This window comes from Cetorhinus maximus, chromosome 10 (assembly GCF_964194155.1).
Source record: "Cetorhinus maximus chromosome 10, sCetMax3.hap1.1, whole genome shotgun sequence".
Classification (NCBI taxonomy): Eukaryota; Metazoa; Chordata; class Chondrichthyes; order Lamniformes; family Cetorhinidae; genus Cetorhinus; species Cetorhinus maximus.
The window spans coordinates 131,648,237-131,673,234 of record NC_135888.1 but is presented as its reverse complement, the minus strand read 5'-3'; the positions used below and the strand labels follow the sequence as shown (position 1 = coordinate 131,673,234).

At 48.2% G+C, this 24,998-nt stretch overlaps 1 protein-coding gene across 2 annotated transcripts in view; it reads left to right on the top strand.

Annotated features, from left to right (window-relative positions):
* The window catches only part of LOC144686030 (calcium/calmodulin-dependent protein kinase type II subunit alpha), a 226,952-nt gene extending 202,268 nt beyond the window's left edge, over positions 1–24,684 (top strand). Inside the window, exons 12-18 of one of the 2 annotated variants that reach the window (XM_078551175.1) lie at positions 1,046–1,088; positions 15,040–15,080; positions 18,647–18,695; positions 21,077–21,152; positions 21,673–21,767; positions 22,607–22,835; positions 24,289–24,684. In XM_078551175.1, the coding sequence (XP_078407301.1) occupies positions 1,046–1,088; positions 15,040–15,080; positions 18,647–18,695; positions 21,077–21,152; positions 21,673–21,767; positions 22,607–22,835; positions 24,289–24,292 (537 nt within the window). In that variant the 3' untranslated portion in view covers positions 24,293–24,684. Of the gene's footprint in view, positions 1–1,045; positions 1,089–15,039; positions 15,081–18,646; positions 18,696–21,076; positions 21,153–21,672; positions 21,768–22,606; positions 22,840–24,288 lie in introns of those variants that run through there. The other variant, XM_078551176.1, reaches the window with a different exon arrangement.
* Positions 24,685–24,998: the final 314 nt, after the last annotated feature.

Genomic DNA, 24,998 nt, shown 5'->3' with positions numbered 1-24,998 from the left:
TTATCCAACTGAGTGAGCTGCGTAGCTGACAGTCCAGAGCACCTGTAGCACCGGGGACCTCATTTCTAGACAGATGCAACTGTCAAGCGGAGAAGTTCTAGTGAACTTGGATCAACCTTGATCGGACCACACTTGGCTTCCTGTGCACCATTCTCATCTCCATGTTATCCAAAGGGTATGGAGGCAGTGTGACTGGGAAATAGAACACAAAGAGTTGGAATAAAGAGCTACGGGCGGGATTTTCTGCACCCACCCACCTCCGGGATCTTCCGGTCCTACAGCAAGTCAATGGACCTCTGGCTGGGGCACCGCCTCACCCTGCGGTGGGTCCGGAAAACCCCGGCCACTGTCTTATTGGCAGAAGATGCCAAGGTTCCTTTGCCGGCATCTCCCAAACCCAAACCTCTAGCGTCTAGAAGGACAAGGGCAGCAGACACATGGGAACACCACCACCTGGAAGTTCCCCTCCAAGTGACTCAGCATCCTGACTTGGAAATATATCGGCCGTTCCTTCATTGTCGCTGGGTCAAAATCCCGGAACGCCCTCCCTAACAGCGCCTTGGGTGTACCTACACCACAGGGACTGCAGCGGTTCAAGAAGGCAGCTCACCACCACCTTCTCAAGGGCAATTAGAAAAGGGCATTCAATGCTGGCCCAGCCAGCAACACCCACACCCTGAGAACGAATTTTTATTTTTAAATGTCAGCGAGATTGAAAAGAGGAGACGAGAGCGTATCAGGAATTAATGATCCTCAGGTGACTAAATGACATCAACTTCAGTTTGGAAAATCTTGTACGTTCTGTAAGGGGAGACTGAGTGACGGGAGGGACAGGACTGCCCAGAGAACCTGTTTGAGCAGGAGAAAGAGCCAGATCACATGGTCTCAGCATATGCAGGAGCAGGCATGTACACTACAGCCTGACTTACAATGCTAGGTATGATTAACGCTGAGTTTGTTATGAATGCATTTCACTTGGAGTTAGAACAGAGCACCAAACAGTCCAAATACCTGTCCTCACAGCTGCTCTTTCCTTTGTTTCCAGGGGGCGATTCTCACTACAATGTTGGCCACACGAAACTTCTCAGGTAAGGTGAACCTATCTGTGCCGCTCCATTGCTCTCTCATGCATCAATGCTGTCTCTACATCAAGTAGCCCTGACATGTGTAAAATTACTTGTGCCTGAAAACTGGTTTATCATAACCTCCTCGCTTTTGTACTCTCTGCCCCTATTAATAAAGTCCAGATTCCCGTATGATTTACTCACCCTGCCCTCAACTTGTCCTGCCACTTTCGATGATTCTTGCACCTTATAACCTCAGGCCCCTCTGCTCTTGTCCCCCACTTTAAAATTGCACCCTTGGTTTTATATAGCCTCTTCGCATTCTTCCTACCAAAACAAACCCCTTCACCCTTCCCTGCACACTTCCCACCTGTCCGCCCCCTCCACCAACCTGTCTCTGTCCGTTTAAAGTTTAACACTGTCCTCCTCACAGTTCACAATATTCCCAAGTTCTGTGTCGTCGGTAAATTTTAAAACGGTGCCCTGTACACCAAGGTCCAGGTCATTAATATATATGTCAGAAAGAGCAGGGGATCTAACACTGACCTGTGGGAAACTCCACTATAAACCTTCCTCCGCTCCAAAAAGCAACTGTTTGCCTCTACTCTCTGGGCAGAATATTGCCTTCGGCCTGCAGGCACGGGCCTAACGCACCGAGGCCTAAAGTGACGCGAGATGATGTCGGGCATTATCAGCGCATCATTTCAATTTTGCCATTAAGGCCATTAATAAAGCAATTTACCTTATTAACAACGCTGCCTGTCCAACCTTAAGGTTGTCGAGGGGGCAGGCGAAGAGTCCAGGCGGCCTTCGCATTTTCCAGGAAAACCTCATCCACGGGTGGGATTGAGGTTTCCTGCAGGTTTTATAATATTAATAAATAAATTTTGGTCAGTTCACACGCATGTCCCAGCTCATGTGACACAAGGAGGGGACATGTTTCAATAATTTTTTACTTCATTTATAAAAAAAAGTTTTATTATCAACTTAATCTCCCTGAGGCAGCTCCGTGCCTCGGGGAGATTGAAGCACCAGACTCTCCCTCCCCTCCCCCCGCCCGCACAGGTAGCGCTACCGGGTGCACGTTATGCCTTAATTGGCCCGCCCGCCTAAAATGGCAGCGCGCAGCCGATCGCGGGCAGCAATCGGGTCCGCCCCCACCCACCCCCCCACCCCGCCTAACACCCAGGAGGAACATCCTCCCTGCATCTACCCTGCCGAATTCTATAATGATTCTGTCTGCTTCAATTCACGACATCAATCATGTTGCTACCTTATAAAGGACAGCTCCATCCGTGCATTATTCTACAGTGTAGATCTAATCATGCTCCTTTAATCTTAAAATTCTTGCTTTTATTGTGTTTACCCTAAGCATAACTTCTGTAGAATCCCCTCCTCTAACTTATGGAGTCATAGAGTTATACAGCACAGAAAAAAGGCCCTTCGGCCCATCGTGTCCATGCCGGCCATCAAGCACCTATCTATTCTAATCCCATTTCCCAGCCCTGTGTGCTTTGGTGTTTCAAGTGCTCATCTAAATACTTCTTAAATGTTGTGAGGGTTCCTGCCTCTACCGCCCCCTCAGGCAGTGTGTTCCAGATTCCAACCACCCTCTGGGTGAAAACATTTTTCCTCAAATCCCCTCTAAACCTCCTGCCCCTTACCTTAAATCGATGCCCCCTGGTTATTGACACCTCCGCTAAGGGGAAAGGTTTCTTCCTATCTATCATATCAATGCCCATCATAATTTTGTACACCTCTATCAGGTTCCCCCCTCAGCCTTCTCTGCTCTAAGGAAAACAACCCCAGCCTGTCTAGTCTCTCTTCATAGCTGAAACACTCCAGCCCAGGCAACATTCTGGTGAATCTCCTCTGCACCCTCTCCAGTGCAATCACACCCTTCCTATAGTGTGGTGACCAGAACTGCACACAGTACTCCAGCTGTGGCCTAACTAGCATTTTATACAGCTCTAACGTAACCTCCCTGTTCTTATATTCTATGCCTCGGCTAATAAAGGCAAGTATCCCATATGCCTTCTTAACCACCTTATCTACCTGTGCTGCTGCCTTCATGGATCTATGGACATGTACACCAAGGTCCCTCTGATCCCCTGTACTTCCTAGGGTCCTACTATTCATTGTGTATTCCCTTGCTGTGTCAGTCCTCCCAAAATGCATCACCTCACATTTCTCAGGATTAAATTCCATTTGCCACTGTTCTGTCTATTTTACCAGTCCATCTATATCATCCTATAATTTAAGGCTTTCCTCCTCATTATTTACGACACCACCAATTTTGTGTCATCTGCGAACTTACTGATCAAACCTCCGACATTCACTTCTAAATCATTAATGTACACTACAAACAGCAAGGGTCCCAGCACCGATCCCTGCGGTACACCACTCGTCACAGGCATCCAATCGCAAAAGCAACCTTTGACCATCACCCACTGCCTCCTGCCACTAAGCCAATTTTGGATCCAATTTGCCAAATTACCCTGGGTCCCATGGGCTCTTACCTTCTTGACCAGTCTCCCATGCGGGACCTTGTCAAAAGCCTTACTGAAGTCCATGTAGACTACATCAACTGCACTACCCTCATCCACACAACGAGTCACCTCCTCGAAAAATTCAGTCAAATTTGTTAGACATGATCTCCCCCTGACAAAGCCATGCTGACTATCCCTCATAATCCTTGCCTCTCCAAGTGGAGATTAATTCTGTCCCTCAGAACTTTTTCCAATGGTTTCCCTACCAATGATGTTAGACTCACTGGCCTGTAATTACCTGGTTTATCCCTACCACCCTTCTTGAATAATGGTACCACATTTGCTGTCCTCCAGTCCTCTGGCACCTCTCCTGTGGCCAGAGAGGATTTGAAAATTAGTGTCAGAGCCCCTGCAATCTCCTCCCTTGCCTCACATAGCAGCCTGGGATACATCTCACCTGGGCCTGGGGATTTATCCACTTTTAAGCCCACTAAAACCGTTAATACCTCCTCCCTTTCAATGCTAATTTGTTCAAGTATATCACAGCCCCCCTCCCTGATTTCTACACCTACACCGTCCTTCTCCATAGTGAACACAGATGCAAAGTAATCATTTAAAACCTCACCTACATCCTCCAGCTCCCTGCCACTTGGGTCCCTAATGGGCCCATCTCTTTCCCTGGTTATCCTCTTGCCCTAAATACATTTATAAAATACCTTAGGATTTTCCTTTATCTTGCCCTCCAGTTTTTATTCATGCCCCCCTTCACTCTCCTAATTACTGTTTAAAGTATCCCCTTACACTTTCTATACTCCTCTAGGGCTTCTGCTGTTTTCAGCCCTCTGTATCTGCCATAAGCTTCCTTTTTTCCCTTATCCAATCCTCTGTATCCCTTGACATCCAGGGTTCCCTGGACTTGTTGGTCCCACCCTTCACCTTTACAGGAACATGTTGGCCCTGAACTCTCACTGTTTCTTTTTTGAATGGCTCTCACTGGTCTGATGTAGACTTTCCTACAAGTAGCTGCTCCCAGTCCACTTTGGCCAGATCCTGTCTTATCATATTGAAATCGGCCTTCCCCCAATTCAGGACCTTTATTTCCGGTCCATCTTTGTCCTTTTCCATAACTGCCTTAAATCTGACAGAGTTATGGTCACTATCCCCGAAATGCTCCCCCACTGACACTTCTACCACTTGCCCAGCTTCATTCCCTAAGGTTAGGTCCAGTACCGCCCCTTCTCTTGTAGACTTTCTACCCGCTGGCTCGAAAAGCTCTCCTGGATGCACCTTAAGAATTCTGCCCCCTCTAAGCTTTTCACACTAAGACTATCGCACTTAATATTGCCGAAGTTGAAATCCCCTACTATTCTTACCCTATTGTTTTTACACGTCTCTGAGATTTGCCTACATATCTGCTCCTCTATCTCTCCCTGATTATTTGGGGGTCTATAGTACACTCCCAGCAAAGTGATTGCCCCCTTTTTGTTTTTAAGTTCTACCTATATGGCCTCATTTGAGGAACCTTCTAAGATACCATCCCTCCTTATTGCAGTAATTGACTCCTTGATCAATAGTGTAATACCACCTCCTCTTTTACACCCCATCCCTGTCACGCCTGAAGATTCTATACCCTGGAATATTGAGCTGCCAATCCTGCCCTTCCCTCAACCATGTCTCTGTGATAGCAACAATATCATATTCTCATGTGTTAATCAACACCCTCAATTCACCTGCCTTAATTGTAAGACTCCTTGCATTAAAATAGATACAATCCAACCTTGCATTATTCCCTTGTGCTTTTAACAGGTCTATATTTGCTCTGCCTTCTAGACTGACTTAGTTTCGCTTCTATATTTGGCTGTACCCCCGACTGTACCTCCGCTCTGTATCTCATCCCCCTGCCAAATTAGTTTAAACCCCCGGCCTCCCCAACAGCACCAGCAAACCTCCCCACAAAGAGTTTGTCCCATTCCAGTTCAGGTGCAACCCGTCCGACTTGTACAGGCCCCACCTTCACCAGAAACAGACCCAGTGATCCAGGAAACTAAAGCCCTCCCTCCTGCACCATCGCTTCAGCCACGCATTCATCCTCGCTATCCTCCTATTCCTGTACTCACTAGCACGTGGCACAGGGAGTAATCCAGAGATTACAACCTTTGAGGTCCTGCTTTTTAATCTGCTCCCTAGCTCCCTAAATTCTTGTTGCAGGACCTCATCCCTCTTTCTACCTATGTCGTTGGTACCAATGTGAACCACGACCTCTGACTGTTTGCCCTCCCCCTGCAGAATGCCCTGCAGCCGTTCTATGACATCCTTGACCCTGGCACCAGGGAGGCAGAAGGGCCTGTCTGCACCCCTCACTATTGAGTCTCCTGCCACTATTGCTCTTGGACTCTTACTCCTCCCTCCTTGTGCAGCTGAGCCACCCACAGTGCCGTGAACCTGGCTCCGGCCGTTCTCTCCAGAGAAACCTTCACCCTCATCGTTTTCCAACACAGAAAAACGGTTCTCGAGTGAGATGCACTCTGGGGCTTTCCTGACTACCTGCCTGCCTCCCTTCTTCTGACTGATGGTCACCCATTCCCTCTCTGACTGCACTTCCTTAAGCTGCGGAGTGACCACATCTAAAAACGTGCTATCCACGTAACCCTCAGCCTCACGGATGCTCCACTGTGTCTCCCTCTGACGCTCGAGCTCCGAAACCCGTTACTCAAGCTGGTCAAGCCGGTGACACTTCCTGCACATGTGGTCATCCGGACTGCAAGGAGTGTCTGAGAATTCCCACATACTGCAGGCTGCACAACACACGGGACTGAGCTCCCTCGCCATACTTATTGTTTGTTTTTAATTAAAAGACTATTTCCCTAAATTTAAACCAAGTAGAAAACTACTTAGTTTTTCTTAAAAAAAACAGAATCTGAGACTCTTCCCTTCTGTAATGTCCCTTTAAAGTGAAAAAAAACAACTTACCCACTACCAACCAATCAGCTCTCTCCCTTGTCCTGACGTCACTCCTTTCGAATTCCAGCGCTGCCGAGTGTTTGGGTGAGAAGCGGCTCCCTCACAGGTAAACTCCACTTCGTTCCCACATAGGTAAACTCCCGCTCTTTATACAGCCTCTCCACTCCTTCACATTAATTCTCACTCTTTATACAGCCACTTTCGCTCTTTATACAGCTGCTCTGCTCCCTCACATTAACTCCCGCTCTTTATACAGCCACTCTGCTCCCTCACAGGTAAACTCCCACTCTTTATACAGCCGCTCCGCGCTCTCACAGGTAAACTCCCGCTCTTTATACAGCCGCTCTGCTCCCTCACAGGTAAACTCCCGCTCTTTATACAGCCACTCCGCTCCCTCACAGGTAAACTCCCGCTCTTTATACAGCCGCTCCGCTCCCTCACAGGTAAACTCCCGCTCTTTATACAGCCACTCCGCTCCCTCACAGGTAAACTCCCGCTCTTTATACAGCCGCTCCACTCCCGCACAGGTAAACACCCGCTCTTTATACAGCCGCTCCGCGCTCTCACAGGTAAACTCCCGCTCTTTATACAGCCTCTCCACTCCCTCACAGGTAAACTCCCGCTCTTTATACAGCCTCTCCACTCCCTCACAGGTAAACTCCCGCTCTTTATACAGCCGCTCCGCTCCCTCACAGGTAAACTCCCGCTCTTTATACAGCCTCTCCACTCCCTCACAGGTAAACTCCCGCTCTTTATACAGCCGCTCCGCTCCCTCACAGGTAAACTCCCGCTCTTTATACAGCCGCTCTGCTCCCACACAGGTAAACTTCTGCTCTTTATACAGCCTCTCCACTCCCTCACAGGTAAACTCCCGCTCTTTATACAGCCGCTCCGCTCCCTCACAGGTAAACTCCCGCTCTTTATACAGCCACTCTGCTCCCTCACAAGTAAACTCCCGCTCTTTATACAGCCTCTCCATTCCCTCACAGGTAAATTCCCGCTCTTTATACAGCCGCTCCGCTCCCTCACAGGTAAACTCCCGCTCTTTATACAGCCGCTCCGCTCTCTCACAGGTAAACTCCCGCTCTTTATACAGCCGCTCCGCTCTCTCACAGGTAAACTCCCGCTCTTTATACAGCCACTCAGCTCCCTCACAGGTAAACTCCCGCTCTTTATACAGCCGCTCTGCTACCTCACAGGTAAACTCCTGCTCTTTACACAGCCTCTCCACTCCTCACAGGTAAACTCCCGCTCTTTATACAGCCTCTCCACTCCCTCACAGGTAAACTCCCGCTCTTTATACAGCCGCTCCACTCCCTCACAGGTAAACTCCCGCTCTTTATACAGCCGCTCCGCTCTCTCACAGGTAAACTCTCGCTCTTTATACAGCCGCTCCACTCCCTCACAGGTAAACTCCCGCTCTTTATACAGCCGCTCCGCGCTCTCACAGGTAAACTCCCACTCTTTATACAGCCGCTCTGCTCCCTCACAGGTAAACTCCCGCTCTTTATACAGCCGCTCCACTCTCACAGGTAAACTCCCACTCTTTATACAGCCGCTCTGCTCCCTCACAGGTAAACTCCCGCTCTTTATACAGCCGCTCCACTCTCACAGGTAAACTCCCACTCTTTATACAGCCGCTCTGCTCCCTCACAGGTAAACTCCCGCTCTTTATACAGCCACTCAGGTCCCTCACAGGTAAACACCCGCTCTTTATACAGCCTCTCCACTCCCTCACAGGTAAACTCCAGCTCTTTATACAGCCGCTCCGCTCCCTCACAGGTAAACTCCCGCTCTTTATACAGCCGCTCTGCTCCCTCACAGGTAAACTCCCGCTCTTTATACAGCCGCTCTGCTCCCACACAGGTAAACACCCGCTCTTTATACAGCCTCTCCACTCCCTCACAGGTAAACTCCCGCTCTTTATACAGCCTCTCCACTCCCTCACAGGTAAACTCCCGCTCTTTATACAGCCGCTCCGCTCCCTCACAGGTAAACTTCTGCTCTTTATACAGCCGCTCTGCTCCCTCACAGATAAACTCCCAGTCTTTATACAGCCGCTCTGCTCCCACACAGGTAAACTCCCGCTCTTTATACAGCCTCTCCATTCCCTCACAGGTAAACTCCCGCTCTTTATACAGCCGCTCCGCTCCCTCACAGGTAAACTCCCGCTCTTTATACAGCCTCTCCATTCCCTCACAGGTAAATTCCCGCTCTTTATACAGCCGCTCTGCTCCCTCACAGGTAAACTCCCGCTCTTTATACAGCCTCTCCATTCCCTCACAGGTAAATTCCCGCTCTTTATACAGCCGCTCCGCTCTCTCACAAGTAAACTCTCGCTCTTTATACAGCCGCTCCACTCCCTCACAGGTAAACTCCCGCTCTTTATACAGCCACTCCGCTTTCGCTCTTTATACAGCCTCTCCACTCCCTCACATTAACTCCCGCTCTTTATACAGCCGCTCTCACTCTTTATACAGCCTCTCCATTCCCAAACAGGTAAACTCCCGCTCTTTATACAGCCGCTCCACTCCCGCTCTTTGTTGTTGTTTCACCTTTATTATTTATTTAATTTCCCTCTATCCTTAAGTTACTAATGTAATAATAATTAACAAGTGATAGTTATTCGGCTGCTAATTTAAATCTAAAACAAAGCTAAAAGCTGAAATACTCACCGGCCAATCACCCACCTGCCTGCTCTCCTGTGACATCACTCTTTGTTTCTTTCAGTGCTGGTTTGACTCGCTATTTGGGCGATGCCCTGGGGCTGAATTTTACTAGCCCCTGTGTGGCGGGAACGGAGGCGGAGGCTGGGGCAGGGTCGGTAAAAGAGGGGGGAGCCTGCAGTAAAATTCAGCCCCTGGCCTGTATTCCTATGTAGAATTCCGTAGCATCCATGCTGCAGAAATAGGCCATTTGGGCTCAATTGGCCTGTGTTGGTGTTTATGCTCTACCCAGGCATGCTCCCTCTCTCATTGTCTCTTTGCGCCCTCCCTATTCCATTCTCATGTACGCATCAAGCTCGCTTTATATGTACCAATGCTCTGTGAGTTCAGCCACTCCCTGTGACAAGGAGTCCCACATACTCACCATGTAAGAAAGAATTGCACAAGGTTAGTGCTTCTCACAGGAACGCCAAAAGCTTTTGAAATGCAGCCACCATTTTCTTTACTCTTTGATGGGATGTGGGTGTCACTGGCAAGGCCAGCATTTGTTGCCCCTCAACTGAGTGACTTGCTAGGCCATTTAAGAGTCAACCCCATAGGCTGTGGGTCTGGAGTCACGTGTAGGCCCAGACCAGGTAAGGGACGGAGAGATTTCCCTCCCTAAAGGACGTTAGTGAACCCGATGGGTTTTTAAAACTACGACAATTGGTAATGGTTTCATGGTCACTATTCTTGAGACTATCTTTTAAAAAAAATTCCCCCAGATTTACTAGCTGCTGTGATTTGAACCCATGCCCCACCGAGCATTAGCCTGGAGCCTCTGGATTACTAGGCCGATGACATTCCCACTGTACCAACATCCCCCCACACCCCACTAATGTAGTAATGTGGTCAACACATATGAAGAAATTGCTCCTCTATTTTTATTCAGTTGGTTAGTGACTATCTTATATTTATGCTTTCTTGTCCTGGTCTCTCCCACAAGTGGAAACAGTTCATCCATATCTACCCTATCCCAATGCTTCTTCATTTTAAAAGTCCTCTATCAGGTTTCCATTTTTAATGGAAAAAAAATGCTCACTCTTTCCTATCTCACCCTCTCATTTCTGGTAAAAGAATCATTTTAGTCTTCAATATTTCCATTCTTGGGGGCGAAAGGATATGGGGAGGAAGCGGGGAGCAGGCTATTGAGTTGGAGGATCAGCCATGATCCATAATGAATGGCAGAGCAGACTCGAAGGGCCGAATGGCCTACTCCTGCTCCTAGTTTCTATGTGACACTCCCTCCAGCTTTACCAGCAGTGAGTTACTTTTGAAGCATAGTCACTGTTGCGAGGTGGGAAGCGCAGTAGCCGATCGGCGCACAGCAACGTGATAAACGGCCAGTTAATCTGCCTTTAGTGAGGTAGGGTTAGGCCTAGCTGCCCCGGAGAGCAATCGATTGGGCGCGGAGGGAATCTAACTACGGTTAAAAGAAAATGAGAGTGTGCGACTGAGCGCTGAAATCTGTTTACCGGGGTTAAGGAGAGGGTTTGGGACAAAATTAATCCCCTTTTTCACTGTCACTTTCCAGCTGTTTGTGCTGATACAATGGAGACGAGCTGTCTTGTCCTGTAAATGTGTTAGTGAGAGCTGTTTGACCCCTACCTGATCCTGTCTCGTAATGGAGATTGATGAGTCCAACAGGGAGCTATCCTCAAACGGTGCCGTGTCTGTGGCTGGGACCTGCTTGTAAATGCGTTAGGAAGACAAGGGCCCAGAGTTTCACAGAGCACTGTTTGGCACAGATTGACGAGACTTTGCTAAGTCAGGTTTGATTCACGGTTAGAGACGCTGCTCCCTCTTCTCCCCTCTCTGTTTCGCTCCTGTCATTAAATTACCATAAAATCTTATTTAACAGAGGCGCCTCTCCCATCAAAATATCACCGGAGCAGCGCGTTAAAGAAACCCGTGCAGCTAAATGCTCAGCACTGTACGTGAGGTAACAGGAAGCAAGCGAGTTACAGGAGTGACCAACCGAGACCAGCAAGCCTACCGCCCGCCACAATAATGGCCCTGGGAGGTCAGGGGCCAGGCAGCGGGCCTCAGCGGGCAGAAAGGGACCACCCAGCTCACTTCCATCAGTCTTTAGGATGGAACGTTAAACAGAGGCCCCGCCTGCCCTCTCAGGTGATGGGAAATGATCCCAGCCAGGGCCACCATTTTGAAGTCAAACTCTCGCCAATGTCTTGGGTCCATATTTACCCCTCAGTCGAAATCATTTTTAAAAAGCAGATTATCCGGCATTAATGCATTGCTGCTTGTGGGAGCTCGCTGTATGTGCACATTGACTACATCACAGCAGCGACAACACTTCAACAGTACTTGGCCAGCCGTCCCCTACAACTCTCTGCGATCGCTGTGCTCATCCAGTTCTCACCCCTTGAGCATCCCCAATTTTATTCGCACCAGCGTTGGCAGCCGTGCCTCCAGCTACCAGGGCCCTAAGCTCTGGAATCCCCTCCCCAAATTCCTCTCTGCCTCTATCTGCCTCCTTAAGACGTCTTTTAAAACCTTGTTTCTTGACCGAACTTTTGACCACCTGCCTTAATATCACCTCGTGGCTCGGAGTTGAGTTGTGTTTTGCCGCGCTTACGTGGAAGTGCTTTAGGACGTTTTATTATGTTGAAGACGCTTTGTAGATACGAATCAATATAAGCTGTTGTTGTTGAAGCGCTTTGGAAGAACTGAGGTTCTGAATGGCGCTCTGTAAATGCAAGTTCTTCAGTTTACTTCCTGCGGAACTGACTGACTGACGATTGTAATCGGGGACATTCCGAGCAGGAGTTTTTGGACAGCAGGGGGTTTCCTGTCCCTGCATCCCTCAGTCCGTGACAAGCCAAATGCTCCAGCAGTTTTACTGGCTGGGTTAAAGGTGTATATGTTTCATAGGGAGCAACAGTTCCACTTTCACTGTAACTCCAGCTGCTGCCACACAGGAACAGCTACCCACACCCACACTCGGCACCCAGCCCGTCCGCTGGCGCACGCTCGGTCCTCCCACCTGCTGGGTATCGTTGCTGTGTGTCCGCCGACCACCCCCTGCTTGCCACCCCTCCCCCATACCCCTCGCCACCTCCCGCTCGCTCACCCTTACCAACAACCTCTTGCCACCTCCTCTTGCTCACTGCCCCTCTCCCGCCACCCCCCACCCCCTCCTCCTCTCGGAAGGGGGATCAGGAGGGTGCCAGCGAGCGAGGTGTCGAGGGATCAAAAGGGGGCCAATAAACGGGCAGTGCCTACGATGGACAAGAGGCGTGCAACAATGATGTCAGTGGTGGGAGAAACCATGGCCGCAGACGGAGCGGGTGCCAAGCGGGCATGCACCACTGTTCCTGTGCAGTGCCAACAAACCCACCCTTTAAAACTCTCGACTGTCACAGTGGGATTTGTACTCAAGTGACTGGGTCATTAGTCCAGGCTCTGCATTTACCAACCCAGTAACCTAAGCCCGGTACAGCACCGTGGTTCAATTACTGGACTAATACTCCAAAGGACTGGATTAATAATCCTGTAATGAGAGTTCAAATCCCACCACAGTGGCCGGGGAATTAAAATTCAGCTAATTAGATAGATCTGGGATTAAAAGTAACTACTTTAAATAATGGCGAATTACCCAGATTTTGTAAATAAAATTTTTAAAAATCCAGCTGGTTCACCCCTTACCCTTTGAGGAAAGAAATCTTACGTCTTTACCCAGTCTGGGCCTATGTGTGACTCCAGACCCACAGCGATGTGGTTGAGTCTAACCTGCCCTCTGAAATGGCCGAGTGAGCCTCTCAGTTGTGTTTGGGAAGGTGGCTCATGACTGCCACCTGCTGGTCTTGATCGTGTCTCATCAACGAATAAGAAAAGCCCGGGAGAGGTGAGGTGATGACAGACGGACGCCATTTGTTTGAACCTGTCCTTGTCGTTCTCAAATGCATCAACCAGTTTCTTTTATCTTTCAGCCTTTCTTCTTTCAGCTCCTGGGCTCCCAGAGGGGAAGAAAAATTGAGGAGGAAAATATCCTCTGTTTCAATAAATCCCCTCCCTTGTTCTACCTTAAAACCAGTGGTGGTTTTGGGGGTGGTGGTGGAGGGGCGGTGGCAATGAGTGTGGGGTGGGTGGTGTTGGGGGCAATGAGTGGAGGGGGTGGGGGGGTTGGTGGGGGGGCAATGATTGGAGGGGGTGGGGCCAATGAGTGGAGGGGTGGGGGGCAATGATTGGAGGGGGCGGGGGCCAATGAGTGGAGGGGGTGGGGGGCAATGAGTGGAGGGGTGGGGGGTTGGTGGGGGGGCAATGATTGGAGGGGGTGGGGCCAATGAGTGGAGGGGTGGGGGCAATGATTGGAGGGGTGGGGGCCAATGAGTGGAGGGATGGGGGCAATGAGTATGGGGTGGGAGTTGCTGGGGGGGGGCAATGAGTGGAGGGGGTAGGGGGCAATAACTTAGGGGCAATGAGTGGGGTTTGGGCAGTGAGGGGGTGGTGGGGGGGGCAATGAGTGGAGGGGTGGAGGGCAATGAGTGGGGCGAATGGGGGGTGCAATAAGTGGGGAGGCAATGAGCAGGGGGTGGGCAGTGAGGAGACGGTGGGGGTGCAGTGAGTGAAGGGGATGGGGAGGGGCAATGATCCATGGTTTGTCTTGTGTGTAAATTGTGCTTCAGTCTTTCCTGTGTTACAACAGCAACTACACTTTCAAAAAGTACTGCATTGGCCAGGAAGCACTTTGTGATATCCTGAGGTTTTGAAAAGTGCTACAGAAATGCAGGACTCTCGCGTTTCTAACGTTACAATAGTAAGCACACTTCAGCAAGTACTCCATTAGGTGTGAAGCACTTTAGGACTCTCTGAGGTTATGAAGGGTGCGGTATAAATACAAATTCTTTCTGCTGTGAAGTATTAATTTCCCATAATGTTGCACTTCACTCTCAGTTAAACACAGAAGGTCCAATAGCTCCCACTCAAATGGACCTCCCTGGATTTATCAATACCCAACATGTGCAGACACAGTTCAGGCCACACACCACCCCTCCCGTGCCCCCACCCCCATCCTGCCCCCCACCCCCATCCTGCCCCCCACCCCCATCCTGCCCCCCACCCCCATCCTGCCCCCCACCCCCATCCTGCCCCCCACCCCCATCCTGCCCCCCACCCCCATCCTGCCCCCCACCCCCTCAGCAGCACAAAGACCTTGGAGAATGGAAGTGAATTTACTGCAGACATGAGAGAGCCACTGGCTCAGGGATCTTCTGTCTACGCTCCCGAGACAGCTCTGAAAGCAACAGGACCTTTACCCGTTTGGGTAGTGGTGAATATTGCAAGGCAGCAAGAGGCCATTCGGCCCGCTTCCCCAGCTCTTTCCCCCTGGCCCTGCAACATTTTCTGACACCCTGAGGCTGTGAAAGGCGCCGTCTAAAGGCAATTTGTTTCTTTGTGCCGGCTGCTTGGAGCAACAATCCAAAACTGACCCCACTGTTCCCTGCCCCCCCACTCCCTTGGGTTGGACATTCCAGATTCCAGGGTTCTCCTGGTCTCCCATTTTGGTAACTGCAGGGTAAGATCAGTGAAAGCCCGGGTGAAGTGCTGGTCCCTCTCTGTCTCTGGGTTTCCACCAACCCTAATGCCAAGGTTACAACAAGGCTTAGAGAAATCTGACCATGGACATCTCAGGGGCAGATGTTTCACCTACTCTTCTCTTGACAATGGCCTATCATTTGATTAACCACTGAATGAAATGTTTCCCCTCTCCACAGTCCCCACTACTCCTGGCTACAAAACTTCAGCACCCGATTACCTTACATCTCACTATAATTGTGATTGATTTTGTTCCACTTACAGGTGGGAGAAGCTCAGGCAACAAGAAGGCAGACGGTGTGAAGGTAGGACAGAAAATCTTCTATCTTCTGTATTCTGCCTCTACTCTCTGCAGAATCACTGTACCATGCTTGACCGGTTTGTTGGGACCTTCCCATTTTGACAGCTAATGATGGCTGCCCAAAACATTTAGATAACCTTATGTTGATCTGTCCACCAGCAACATTTAGCTCAAAGTGTTCCCTGTCTCTCTCTCTCTCTCTCTCTCACTCTCCCTCAGGGTTAGGAGTCTCTCTGAAAGCAATTAAGCCACAAGGGTTTCGTGTTTACACTCTTGATTAATAGAGCGTGGGAGATCAGTAGAGGTGACCTTCAGCACTGAACGTTACTGATGTGTCAAAGTCGCACATTCAAGGATATAAACGAACAACTCAGCAAACCCTCTCAGGAGCTCGTATAGAGCCTGGTGGAGCCCTTCAAACAGGCCCTTCCAGCAGGAAAATCCCTCTTAGCCTCACGAGAACTAGATCCCCTATCCCACTCAATACGTTGGTCCCAGGGATGAGAGATTTTACTTGGATTGACTTTCTTCTGGGAGCGGAGAAGGCTAAGAGGAGATTGAACGGAGGTGTTCAAAATTGTGAAGGGTCTAAGTAAGAGAAAATAAAGAGAAACTGTTTCCAGTGGCCGAAGGGTCAGAGGGCACAGATTTAAGGTGATTGGCAAAAGAACCAGAGACAGTGGAAGAAAAGGTTTTTTATGCATTGAGTGATTAGGATTTAGAATGTACTGCCTGACAGGGCGATGGATTCCAATTCAATAGCAGCCTTTGAAAGGGGAATTGGATAAATACCTGGAGGAGAAAAAAATTGCGGGGATATAGGGCAAGACCAGGGGGGGGTGGGGTGGGGGGTGGGAAGTGGGACTAACTGGATTTCTCTTTGAAGGAGCCAGCACAGACTTGACAGGCCAAATAGCCTCCCTCTGGGCTGTACTATCCTATGATTCTACGATGGAGAAATGCAAAACTTGATGTGAGGATATCGAGAGAGGGCACCGAAATTCCAAGCGGTGTTCCCCAAAATAAGTGAGGGTCTCCTGAGCATTGGGAGCTGAAGGCTCGGTTACCAATGGTGGAGTAATTACAATCAGTGATAGTCAGCCGCCTGTCTATGCCTGCTTCCTTTAAGATATTCCTTAAAACCTACCTCTTCCGCCAAGCTTTTGATCACCTGTCCTGATATGTGTCTCGATGTTTAGGTTTGCTTCATACCGCTCTTGTGAAGTGCCTTGGCCTGTTTCATTGCATTGAAGGTGCTTTGTAAATTTAAGTTGACGCAGTTACTGAATGGCAGGGCAGGCTTGAGGGGCCATCTGGCTCACTCCTGCCCCTGCTCATGTTTCTTACACTCGCCTTGAGTCAGGGCTTTGGGTTCATTACCAAAAATACAAAGAGCTCCCAATGAGTGAAGACAAAGATAGGTTGGAAAGTAAGTTGTAAAGTGGACATATAAGAAGGCTACAAAGGGATATAGATAGGCTAAGTGAGTGGGCAAAGATCTGGCAAATGGTGTATAAAGTGGGTAAATGTAAAATTGTTCATTTTGGCAGGAAGAATGAAAAAGAAGCTTATCATCTAAATGGTGAGAGATTGCAGAGCTCTGAGATTCAGAGGGACCTAGGGGTCCTAGCGCATGAATCACAAAAGGCTAGCATGCAGGTACAGCAAGTAATGAAGAATGGTAATAGAATGTTATCGTTTATTGTGAGGGGAATTGAAAACAAAAGCAGGGAGGTTATGCTTCGGTTATACAGGGCATTGGTGAGACCACACCTGGACTATTGTGCAGTTATTGGTCTCCTTAATTAAGGAGGGATATAAATCCATTGGAAGCAGTTCAGAGAAGATTTACTAGACTAATACCAGGCATGGGCAGGTTGTCTTATGAGGAAAGGTTGGACAGGTTGGGTTTGTATCCACTGGAATTTAGAAGAGTGAGAGGCGACTTGATTGAAACATACAAGATCCTGAGGGGTCTTGACAGGGTGGATGTGGAGAGGATGTTTCCCCTTGTGGGAGAATCTAGAACTAAGGGTTATAAAAGTAAGAGGTCACCCATTTAAGATGAGGAGAATTTTTTTTCACTCAGAGGACTGTGAGTCTTTGGAACTCTCTCCCTCAAAAGGCAGTGGAAGCAGAGTCTTTGAATATTTCTGAGGCAGAGGTAGATAGATTCTTGATAAACAAGGGGGTGAAAGGTTATCGGGGGTAGGTGGGAATGTGTATCGATGCACTTAAAAGGGAGGCTGAATCAGCATGTGAGGGAGACGGGAAAAGAGCATTATGCTGATAGATTCAGATGACGAGAAACAGGAGAAGGTTTGAGTGGAGCATAAATGCTGGCATGGACTGGTTGGGCTGAATGGCCTGTTTCCATGCTCTGCATCCTGTGGAATCCTCTGACGCCAGTAGACCTTTGTTAGATAAGGATTTGGAGATACAGAACAAAGGTGGCTGGATGGAGCTGAGGTGCAGATCAGCCTGATTTCATTGAATGTTGGAACAGCGTTGAGGGGCTGAATGGCCTCCTCCTGTTCCTAAAATTTCCTAAAAATAACAGAGGAAGCGGCATGTCAGTAAGGTGAATCAGCGAGAGTAAAAGCTAGAATCAGTGATCATTGACACATCAGCGATTACATGCACACTGGTGATTATATAGACTGAGGTGATTACATACTCTGATGATTGTATGTGTATTGGCATTACTTGCGTATTTGTGATTACTTGGGCAGTCATGATTACACACAAGATGTTGTTTACATGTGCCTTTAGGATTAAATGGACATTACCAATAATGTACATCCGTGATTTTCTGCACATTCAAGTTTAGCCTCACGTTTGTGCTTGCTTTATGGACTGGTGATGATGCTCAGACATATACATTTGCGATCCCATGCATCTCCTCGCAGTACAGTTAAAATTGCTTCGCCACATTGCAAAGCCATTTCATTTGGAAACAGGTGCATAATACAACTCGACTTTAAACCAGGCTTTAAACCCCCCACCCCACATTTCTTCTAAAGGAGGTTGGTTAGTTTCACAACCATTTTCCTTTATTTATTCTTCCATGGGATGTTGGCATCATTGGCAAGGCCAACATTCGTTGCCTGTTGCCCTTGAACTGAGCGGGTTGGCTCAGCCATTTCAGAGGGCAGTTAAGAGTCAACCACATGGCTGTGGGTCTGGAGTCACATGTACGCCAGACCGAATAAGGACGGCCGATTTCCTTTGCTAAAGGACATTAGTGAACCAGATGGGTTTTTACCTCAATCAATGAGTTTCACAATCACCATTAGCGAGACTAGCATTTTAATTCCAGATTTTATTAATTGACTTTAAACTCCACCAGCTGCCTGGTAGATGTTCTCAGAGCATTAGCCTGGGTCTCTAAATTACTAGTCCAGTGACGTTACTACTACCCCCATTTCTGATTTCCATATATAAAAACTTGACCATTGATGCTTGCTCCCATCTTGTTCTGTGGCGTTGAGAGTTTTGGATTGTGGATCGCAGATTGAGCAGGTTGCCATGGTTACTCCTCATTGTGACAGCCCTGTGCCCTTAACCTAGGAATCCACGGAGAGCACCAACACTACAATCGAAGACGAGGATACGAAAGGTAAGGTGCAAAGAGAAAGAGGTATGATTCCAACGTGGACACGGGGCAAATGCTTCCACTTTGCGGGAGAGTCTAAAACAAGAGAGGCCATCGATATGAGGGCCTGGAATTCCGGCTTGATGAGCTGATATCTTCAGTACGGTTTTCCCGATGATGCTATAACTGGTGGAAGAGGCCAATGGAATTTTAAGCACAAATTGTGTTCAGTGCATCTCGTGTTTCTGCAATCGTTTGCACTAGCTTAGAAAAATTCTGCAAGCAACCGGCCCCAGACACAAAAATGTCCACCCCTCTGGGGTCAATTAATTACTGCCAATTTCTATTTCCTCTTTGAGGGGATGTGGTCATCGTTGGCTGAGCCAGCATTTTCACTACCCCTCCCTAGTTGCCCTTGAGAAGGTGGTGGTGAGCCGCCTTCTTGAACCGCTGCGGTCCATGCAGTGTAGGTACACCCACAGTGCTGTTAGGGAGGGAGTTCTAGGATTATATATTACATATTTCCAAGTCAGGATGGTGAGTGACTTGGAGGGGAACTTCCAGGTCCACCACTGTGACCATGTTTTCAGGCCATCAGTGTGACTCCAAGGATTAAGCTCGATTTTTGGGGTGTAAGGACACTAGTAGGCACGTTTTGAAAGGTGTTGATTATTTTTTGAAATTTACTCAGGAACTGAGGACCGTACCCCCCATCTCAGCAGAAAATAGTCTTGCGTATTTTTTAAACATAATTTCCGGTCATTTGAAACCGGCTGACCCACAGGTAGTGGATGGAACGCCGTGGTTAAAAACGCTTATGTTTTGTGATAAATTCAGTTCCTGCTGTATTAACCACGTCGGCGCTCCCCAAGGAATATTTTTGAAGCGACATAAATAAATTACATTTTAAAACGCTGTCCGCTTGGTCCTTGGCCGATTTTGCAAATGCGTTTAAGCGGGAAGTGAGGGTAGAAAACACTTTACAGAATGGGCATAACTTTGGATGTAATAAAGAACCTTTAGTAAGTAAAATAAAATTAACTAAACTTGCTTCCTATGGCCACTACGCTGCCCTCGCTGTTGAGCCTGAGACTTAACCACCCCACAGTTAAAATACCTTTCACATCCGAATGATGCCATTTTAATTCAGCTCCACCCCCCCCACTTCTCTAGACTGGACAAGGCTTCCTCCAAGGGACTTCTGAGTTAAGGTGTTGCTGTTGGGGTATTACTGGAAAAAGGGAGATGTTATCGAAGCTTTTCAATTGCATTCATCAGGACAGATGCAAGAATGCCAGATTTCAAAGGGAGCAACAATTCGTACTGCATGAGAAAAGGGCACTGATTGGTTGGCAAGTCGACTCTTATTGGTCAAGGCATTGCCATGGAGAATACACCAGGCATCTATTATCCCCCTTGCTTTTTTGGCTTTCCTGTGTCTGTCCTGATGAGTGCAAGGTGAAACACTTTGACAGCATGTCTCTTTTTTTAAGCAATATTCAAGCTCTGCACTACCAAGTGACCGACTATTTGTTACTATTGGATTCAGGTGCTCTGGACAATGGGAGGCAGTTCTTCTAGAATGAGAGGCCATAGTTTTAGGCTAAGGGCTGGTAAATCAGAGGTGAGGAGGAATTACTTTTCTCAAGGGGTCGTGAATCTGTGGAATTCACTACCTCAAAGTGCAGTGGATGCCAGGAGGCTAAATTAATTTAAGGAGGAGATAGACAGATTTTAAATTAGTAATGGGTTGAAAGGTTATGGGGAGAGGGTGGGAAATTGGAGTTGAGGCCGAAATGAGATCAGCCATGATCGTATTGAACGGCGGGGCAGGCTCGAGGGGCTGAATTGCCTACTCCTGCTCCTCGTTCTTATGTTCTATAGGTACAAAGGGAGAGAGGGTGAAATGGATGAGACAGTTGGAGAAAGGTGGGAAGGAATGGATAGAGGAAGAGATGGAGGCTGTACTGGATGGAGAAAGAAATCTATGGACAGAGAAAAAAACAGAGGAATGGATGGAGAGAGGAATAGATGGAGGGAGAAATGATTGGAGAGAGGAGGGAGGGATTGATGGAGGAAGGGATGGCTAGAGGAATTATTACAGAAAGAGATGGGAGAGCAGTGAATGGATGGAGGAAGAGATGTTGAGAGAAATGGATAGAGAAAAATAGAGGGAGGAATGAATGGATGGAGACAGACATGGTGGTAGGGATATATTAATGGGAAATTTAAGGAAGTTTTGTTTGGATATGGAGGAATGGATGGATAAATGGATGAGTCTGATCTAAGGCTCACTCCCTGTAATTCTGTTGTGTAACATGTAGAATGCAGGCTTTTTTTTAAAGTGGGACTGTGTTGTAAATTAAGAAACGTTTCAACCTTAACTTGTTCTGTGCTAATTCCAGTGCGTAAACAAGAGATTATCAAAGCCACAGAACAGCTAATTGAAGCGATTAGCAACGGAGATTTTGAGGCATACACGTGAGTTTCTTTCCTGAGAAAAACATTTGGTTTTGTTTTGTACCAATTACTCAAAAGTTTTGAAACCGTTAAATATCCAATAGAAACTGAATCATTAACTCTGAGTGGTTACAATCGGCGTCTTATATTCCAGGATGTAGATTTGCAACACACGATCCTGGTGTGAAACTGGTGCTGCTGATCCATCATTCATATTTCCTTCCATACCCCACCCCACTTGTCCCCTCCGTCCATCTATTCCTCCCCTCCCTCTATCCATTCCTTACCTCCTTCCCTCCTCCCACCTCTCCCTTTATCCCTTCCTCCCTCTGTCCCTCCTTCAATCCCTTCCCTCCTCCCATCCTGTCACTACCCCACGTTACATGTTAGAAGTGTTAAGTTTTTTTCCCCCCCCTTTAAATATTCATGTGTCAGCCCTTCTTTAGATGCTGACTGGTCTGCTGTGCATTTCTAACATTTCCTGCTTCCTGATTTGCTTATTGAAGTGAATCCCCGCCAATGTGATTTGTTGATCTTTCAGGAAGATGTGTGACCCTGGGGTCACCGCGTTTGAACCCGAAGCGCTGGGAAATCTGGTGGAAGGGCTCGATTTTCATCGATTCTACTTTGAGAATTGTAAGAGACCATTTCTGTTCTGGATGGATGGAGAGACAGACCATCCAAGTTGGATGACTGCATTTAAGCTATTCACTTTAAAGCTACCACATAGGGTTGAAGTTTTTAACCTCTGCTCTCTGAGCGACTGAATAGAGCGAGCGAATGTGGCCCAGCACACTCGTGAAGCCCCAGTTCAAGCCCAGCTCTATCTTGAACGAGTTGGCTTCATCCAGGCAGCCTTTGGGGCTAGTGGTTTGCTATCTGGGTAGCGTTCTCACCTCTGAGTCAGAAGGTCATGAGCTCAAATCACACTCCAGAGACCCAAACTCACCAATACAGACTGACACTCCCAGTGCAGTTCTGAGGGAGTGCTGCACTGCCAGAGGTGCCGTCTCTTGGATGAGACATTAAACCGAGGCCCTGTCTGGCCTCTCAGCTCCTATCACACTATTTCTCGGAGAAGAGTAGGGGAGTTCTCCCTGGTGTCCTGAGGCCAATATTTATCCCTTAATTGACATCCTTGAAAAAGAAATGTCTTATCTGGCCATTATCACATTGCTGTTTGTGGGAGCTTGCTGTGCACGAATTGGCTGCCACATTCCTTACGTTATAATAGTAACTACACTACAAAAATACGTCATTGGCTGTTTAGCAACGGCCTGAGGATGTGTATGGTGCCACAGAAATGCAAGTCTTACTTCCTTGTGTAAACGTGAGGTGTTGTTCCTGTTTTGATGCTCAGTGTCACGTGACATACTGTGTTCACCCCTCCCCCCACCCGCTGAGCTCTCGCAATGTCTATTTTTGTGTGCTCATCGGGGACTGATGGGGTTTTGTTTTTTTTTGTCTGTTTCCAGTGTGGTCTAAGAACAACAAGCCTGTCCACACCACCATCCTGAACCCACACATCCATCTGATTGGGGAAGAGGCTGCCTGCATCGCGTACATCCGCATTACACAGTACATAGACAGCAACGGGATCCCGCGCACTGCCCAGTCCGAGGAGACCCGCATCTGGCATCGCCGCGATGGCAAATGGCAGATTGTCCACTTCCACCGATCGGGATCTCCGTCTGCTCTGGCCAAGTAAGGGTTAAGGTCCAGGTTTTGGTAGCCAGGGGTCCAGAGGGACCAGCCTAGAATTAAGCACCGGGAAAAATTGGAGTGGGGGGTTGGGGGTGGGTTTGGGGTGAAGAGCAACAGCTTTTCAAGGTGAACTACCCTCATCATTCTCCACCCTTCCCCCCAACTCTCCGACACCCTTTTATCGTCTGTGTTCCAACCAAGGGTTTTTGGTTATCTCCCGGTTTCTGCTCCTGAAAGGGTTTGCACTAAAAACTGTAATCACCCTCCTTCCTTTTGGCAAATTTGCTCTACATTTCCTCCTTACTCAACAGAAAGTTGTGGGTTCAAGCCCCACCCACCCCAGAGATTTGAGCTCATAGTCTAGGGTGACACTCCCTGCTGCAATATTGAGGGAGTGCCGCACTGTTGGAGGTGCCATCTTCAGGCGAAATCGAACTGGTGGACATAAAAGTTGTCGACACACTAATGGAAGAAGATGAGGGCAGTTCACCCAGTGTCCTGTCCCAGTATTTATCCATCTTACTGCTACAGCTGTCACATTTCCCTACATTACAACAATGATAGCAATAGCATGTTACAATTCACTGAGGGAGTCTAAGTTGCTGGTGGCAACATGGACTTTTTTACATGCATGTTGTAGTCTGGAGCTATGGATAGTAAAGGTTCCAACATTCCTTCCATCACATGGCTGACCAGGAATCTCTCTAGCTCTTACTACCTGTCATTGGCACATATCGGAACAATTTGTAGGTTGCTAATCAACCCTGTTTGACCATCTTACAGACGCACTTTCTTTGGATATCAAGTCCTGAGGTGGGGTTCGAACCCGGAGCTTCTAGTTTAGAGGTAGGGACACTAGCCCTGTGCCACAAGACCACCTGTTGTGGCAGTGACTATGCTTCAAAAGGTAGCTCACTGACTGTTCAGTATACATACGAATTAGGAGCAGGAGAAGGCCACTCGGCCCCTCGAGCCTGCTCCGCCATTCAATAAGATCACAGCTGATCTGAATGTAACCTCAACCCCCACATTCCTGCCTACCCCCGATAACCTTTCACCCCCCCCCCCTTGTTAATCAAAAATCTACCTAGCTCTGCCTTAAAAATATTCAAAGACTCTGCTTCCACTGCCTTTGGAGGGAGAGAGTTCCAAAGATTCAGGAGAAAAAAATCCTCCTCATCTCTGTCTTAAATGGGCGACCCCTTATTTTTAAAACAGTGACCCCTAGTTCTAGACTCACCCACCACAGGAAACGTCCTCTCCGCATCCACCCTGTCTAAGAACCCCTCAGGACCGTAAAGGTTTCAATGAAGTTGCCTCTCGCTCTTCCCTAAATTCCAGTGAGCACTTTGAAATGTCTTGGGGGGGGGAGGGGGGGTGGGGGGGTGGGGGCGATGGAGAGCTGCTGTAGAAAATCTTCTTCATTCTTTGTGACCTTGTTCTGTCTCTGCAGCTGAAAACCCTTCTCTCCAGTCTCCTGCTGCTATCCATGACTGACTTGCACGCAAGGGAAAATATCCTCCTGTGAAACCTCACCGCTGGACTCACGTCTCCCCCCCAACCCCCGGAGAGAGAGGTGGAATGCTTGGCAGGATCACTGCTGTGTTGAGCAATCGGTTGCCCCCGCTCGCACACCCCACCCTGTGTTTGCCGGGAGAGTGATCAATTTCATAACCGATCCATCCTTTTTTGTAATCTGAAAGGCAATATCTGTCGTTCTGGCATGTTTACAGCGATATCCATAATTCCAATCAATTTACGGTGTAGGTGTATTTTAAAATTGTGATAGTTAAAGTGACGACTTTATAACTTGGCTGCGATGCATGTTTTTTACTGTTGTGCCAGGCGCAAAAAAAAAGATTTACAATAATGGGCGTTTGCAATCTCAACGTGAACTTGGGGGGGAGGGAGGAAGGAGGGATTTAACATTTTTTAGACGGTCCCGTCTTAAGAGACTATTCATCGAAGAGCATTTTAAGAGTTGACGGGTGGTAGAAAAGTGCCAGTCTCGTTCAGACTGGGTCAGCAGGGAGGCAGTCGCTGGTGGGCTTAACGGAAGTTTTAACCCTTTGCCTGCCAACGCCGAGGGGGGGGAAAACACAAACCCTCTGAAATGAATGTCTCCAGGGTGAAATTTTAAAAGTGATTGTTGTGCCCTGCCTT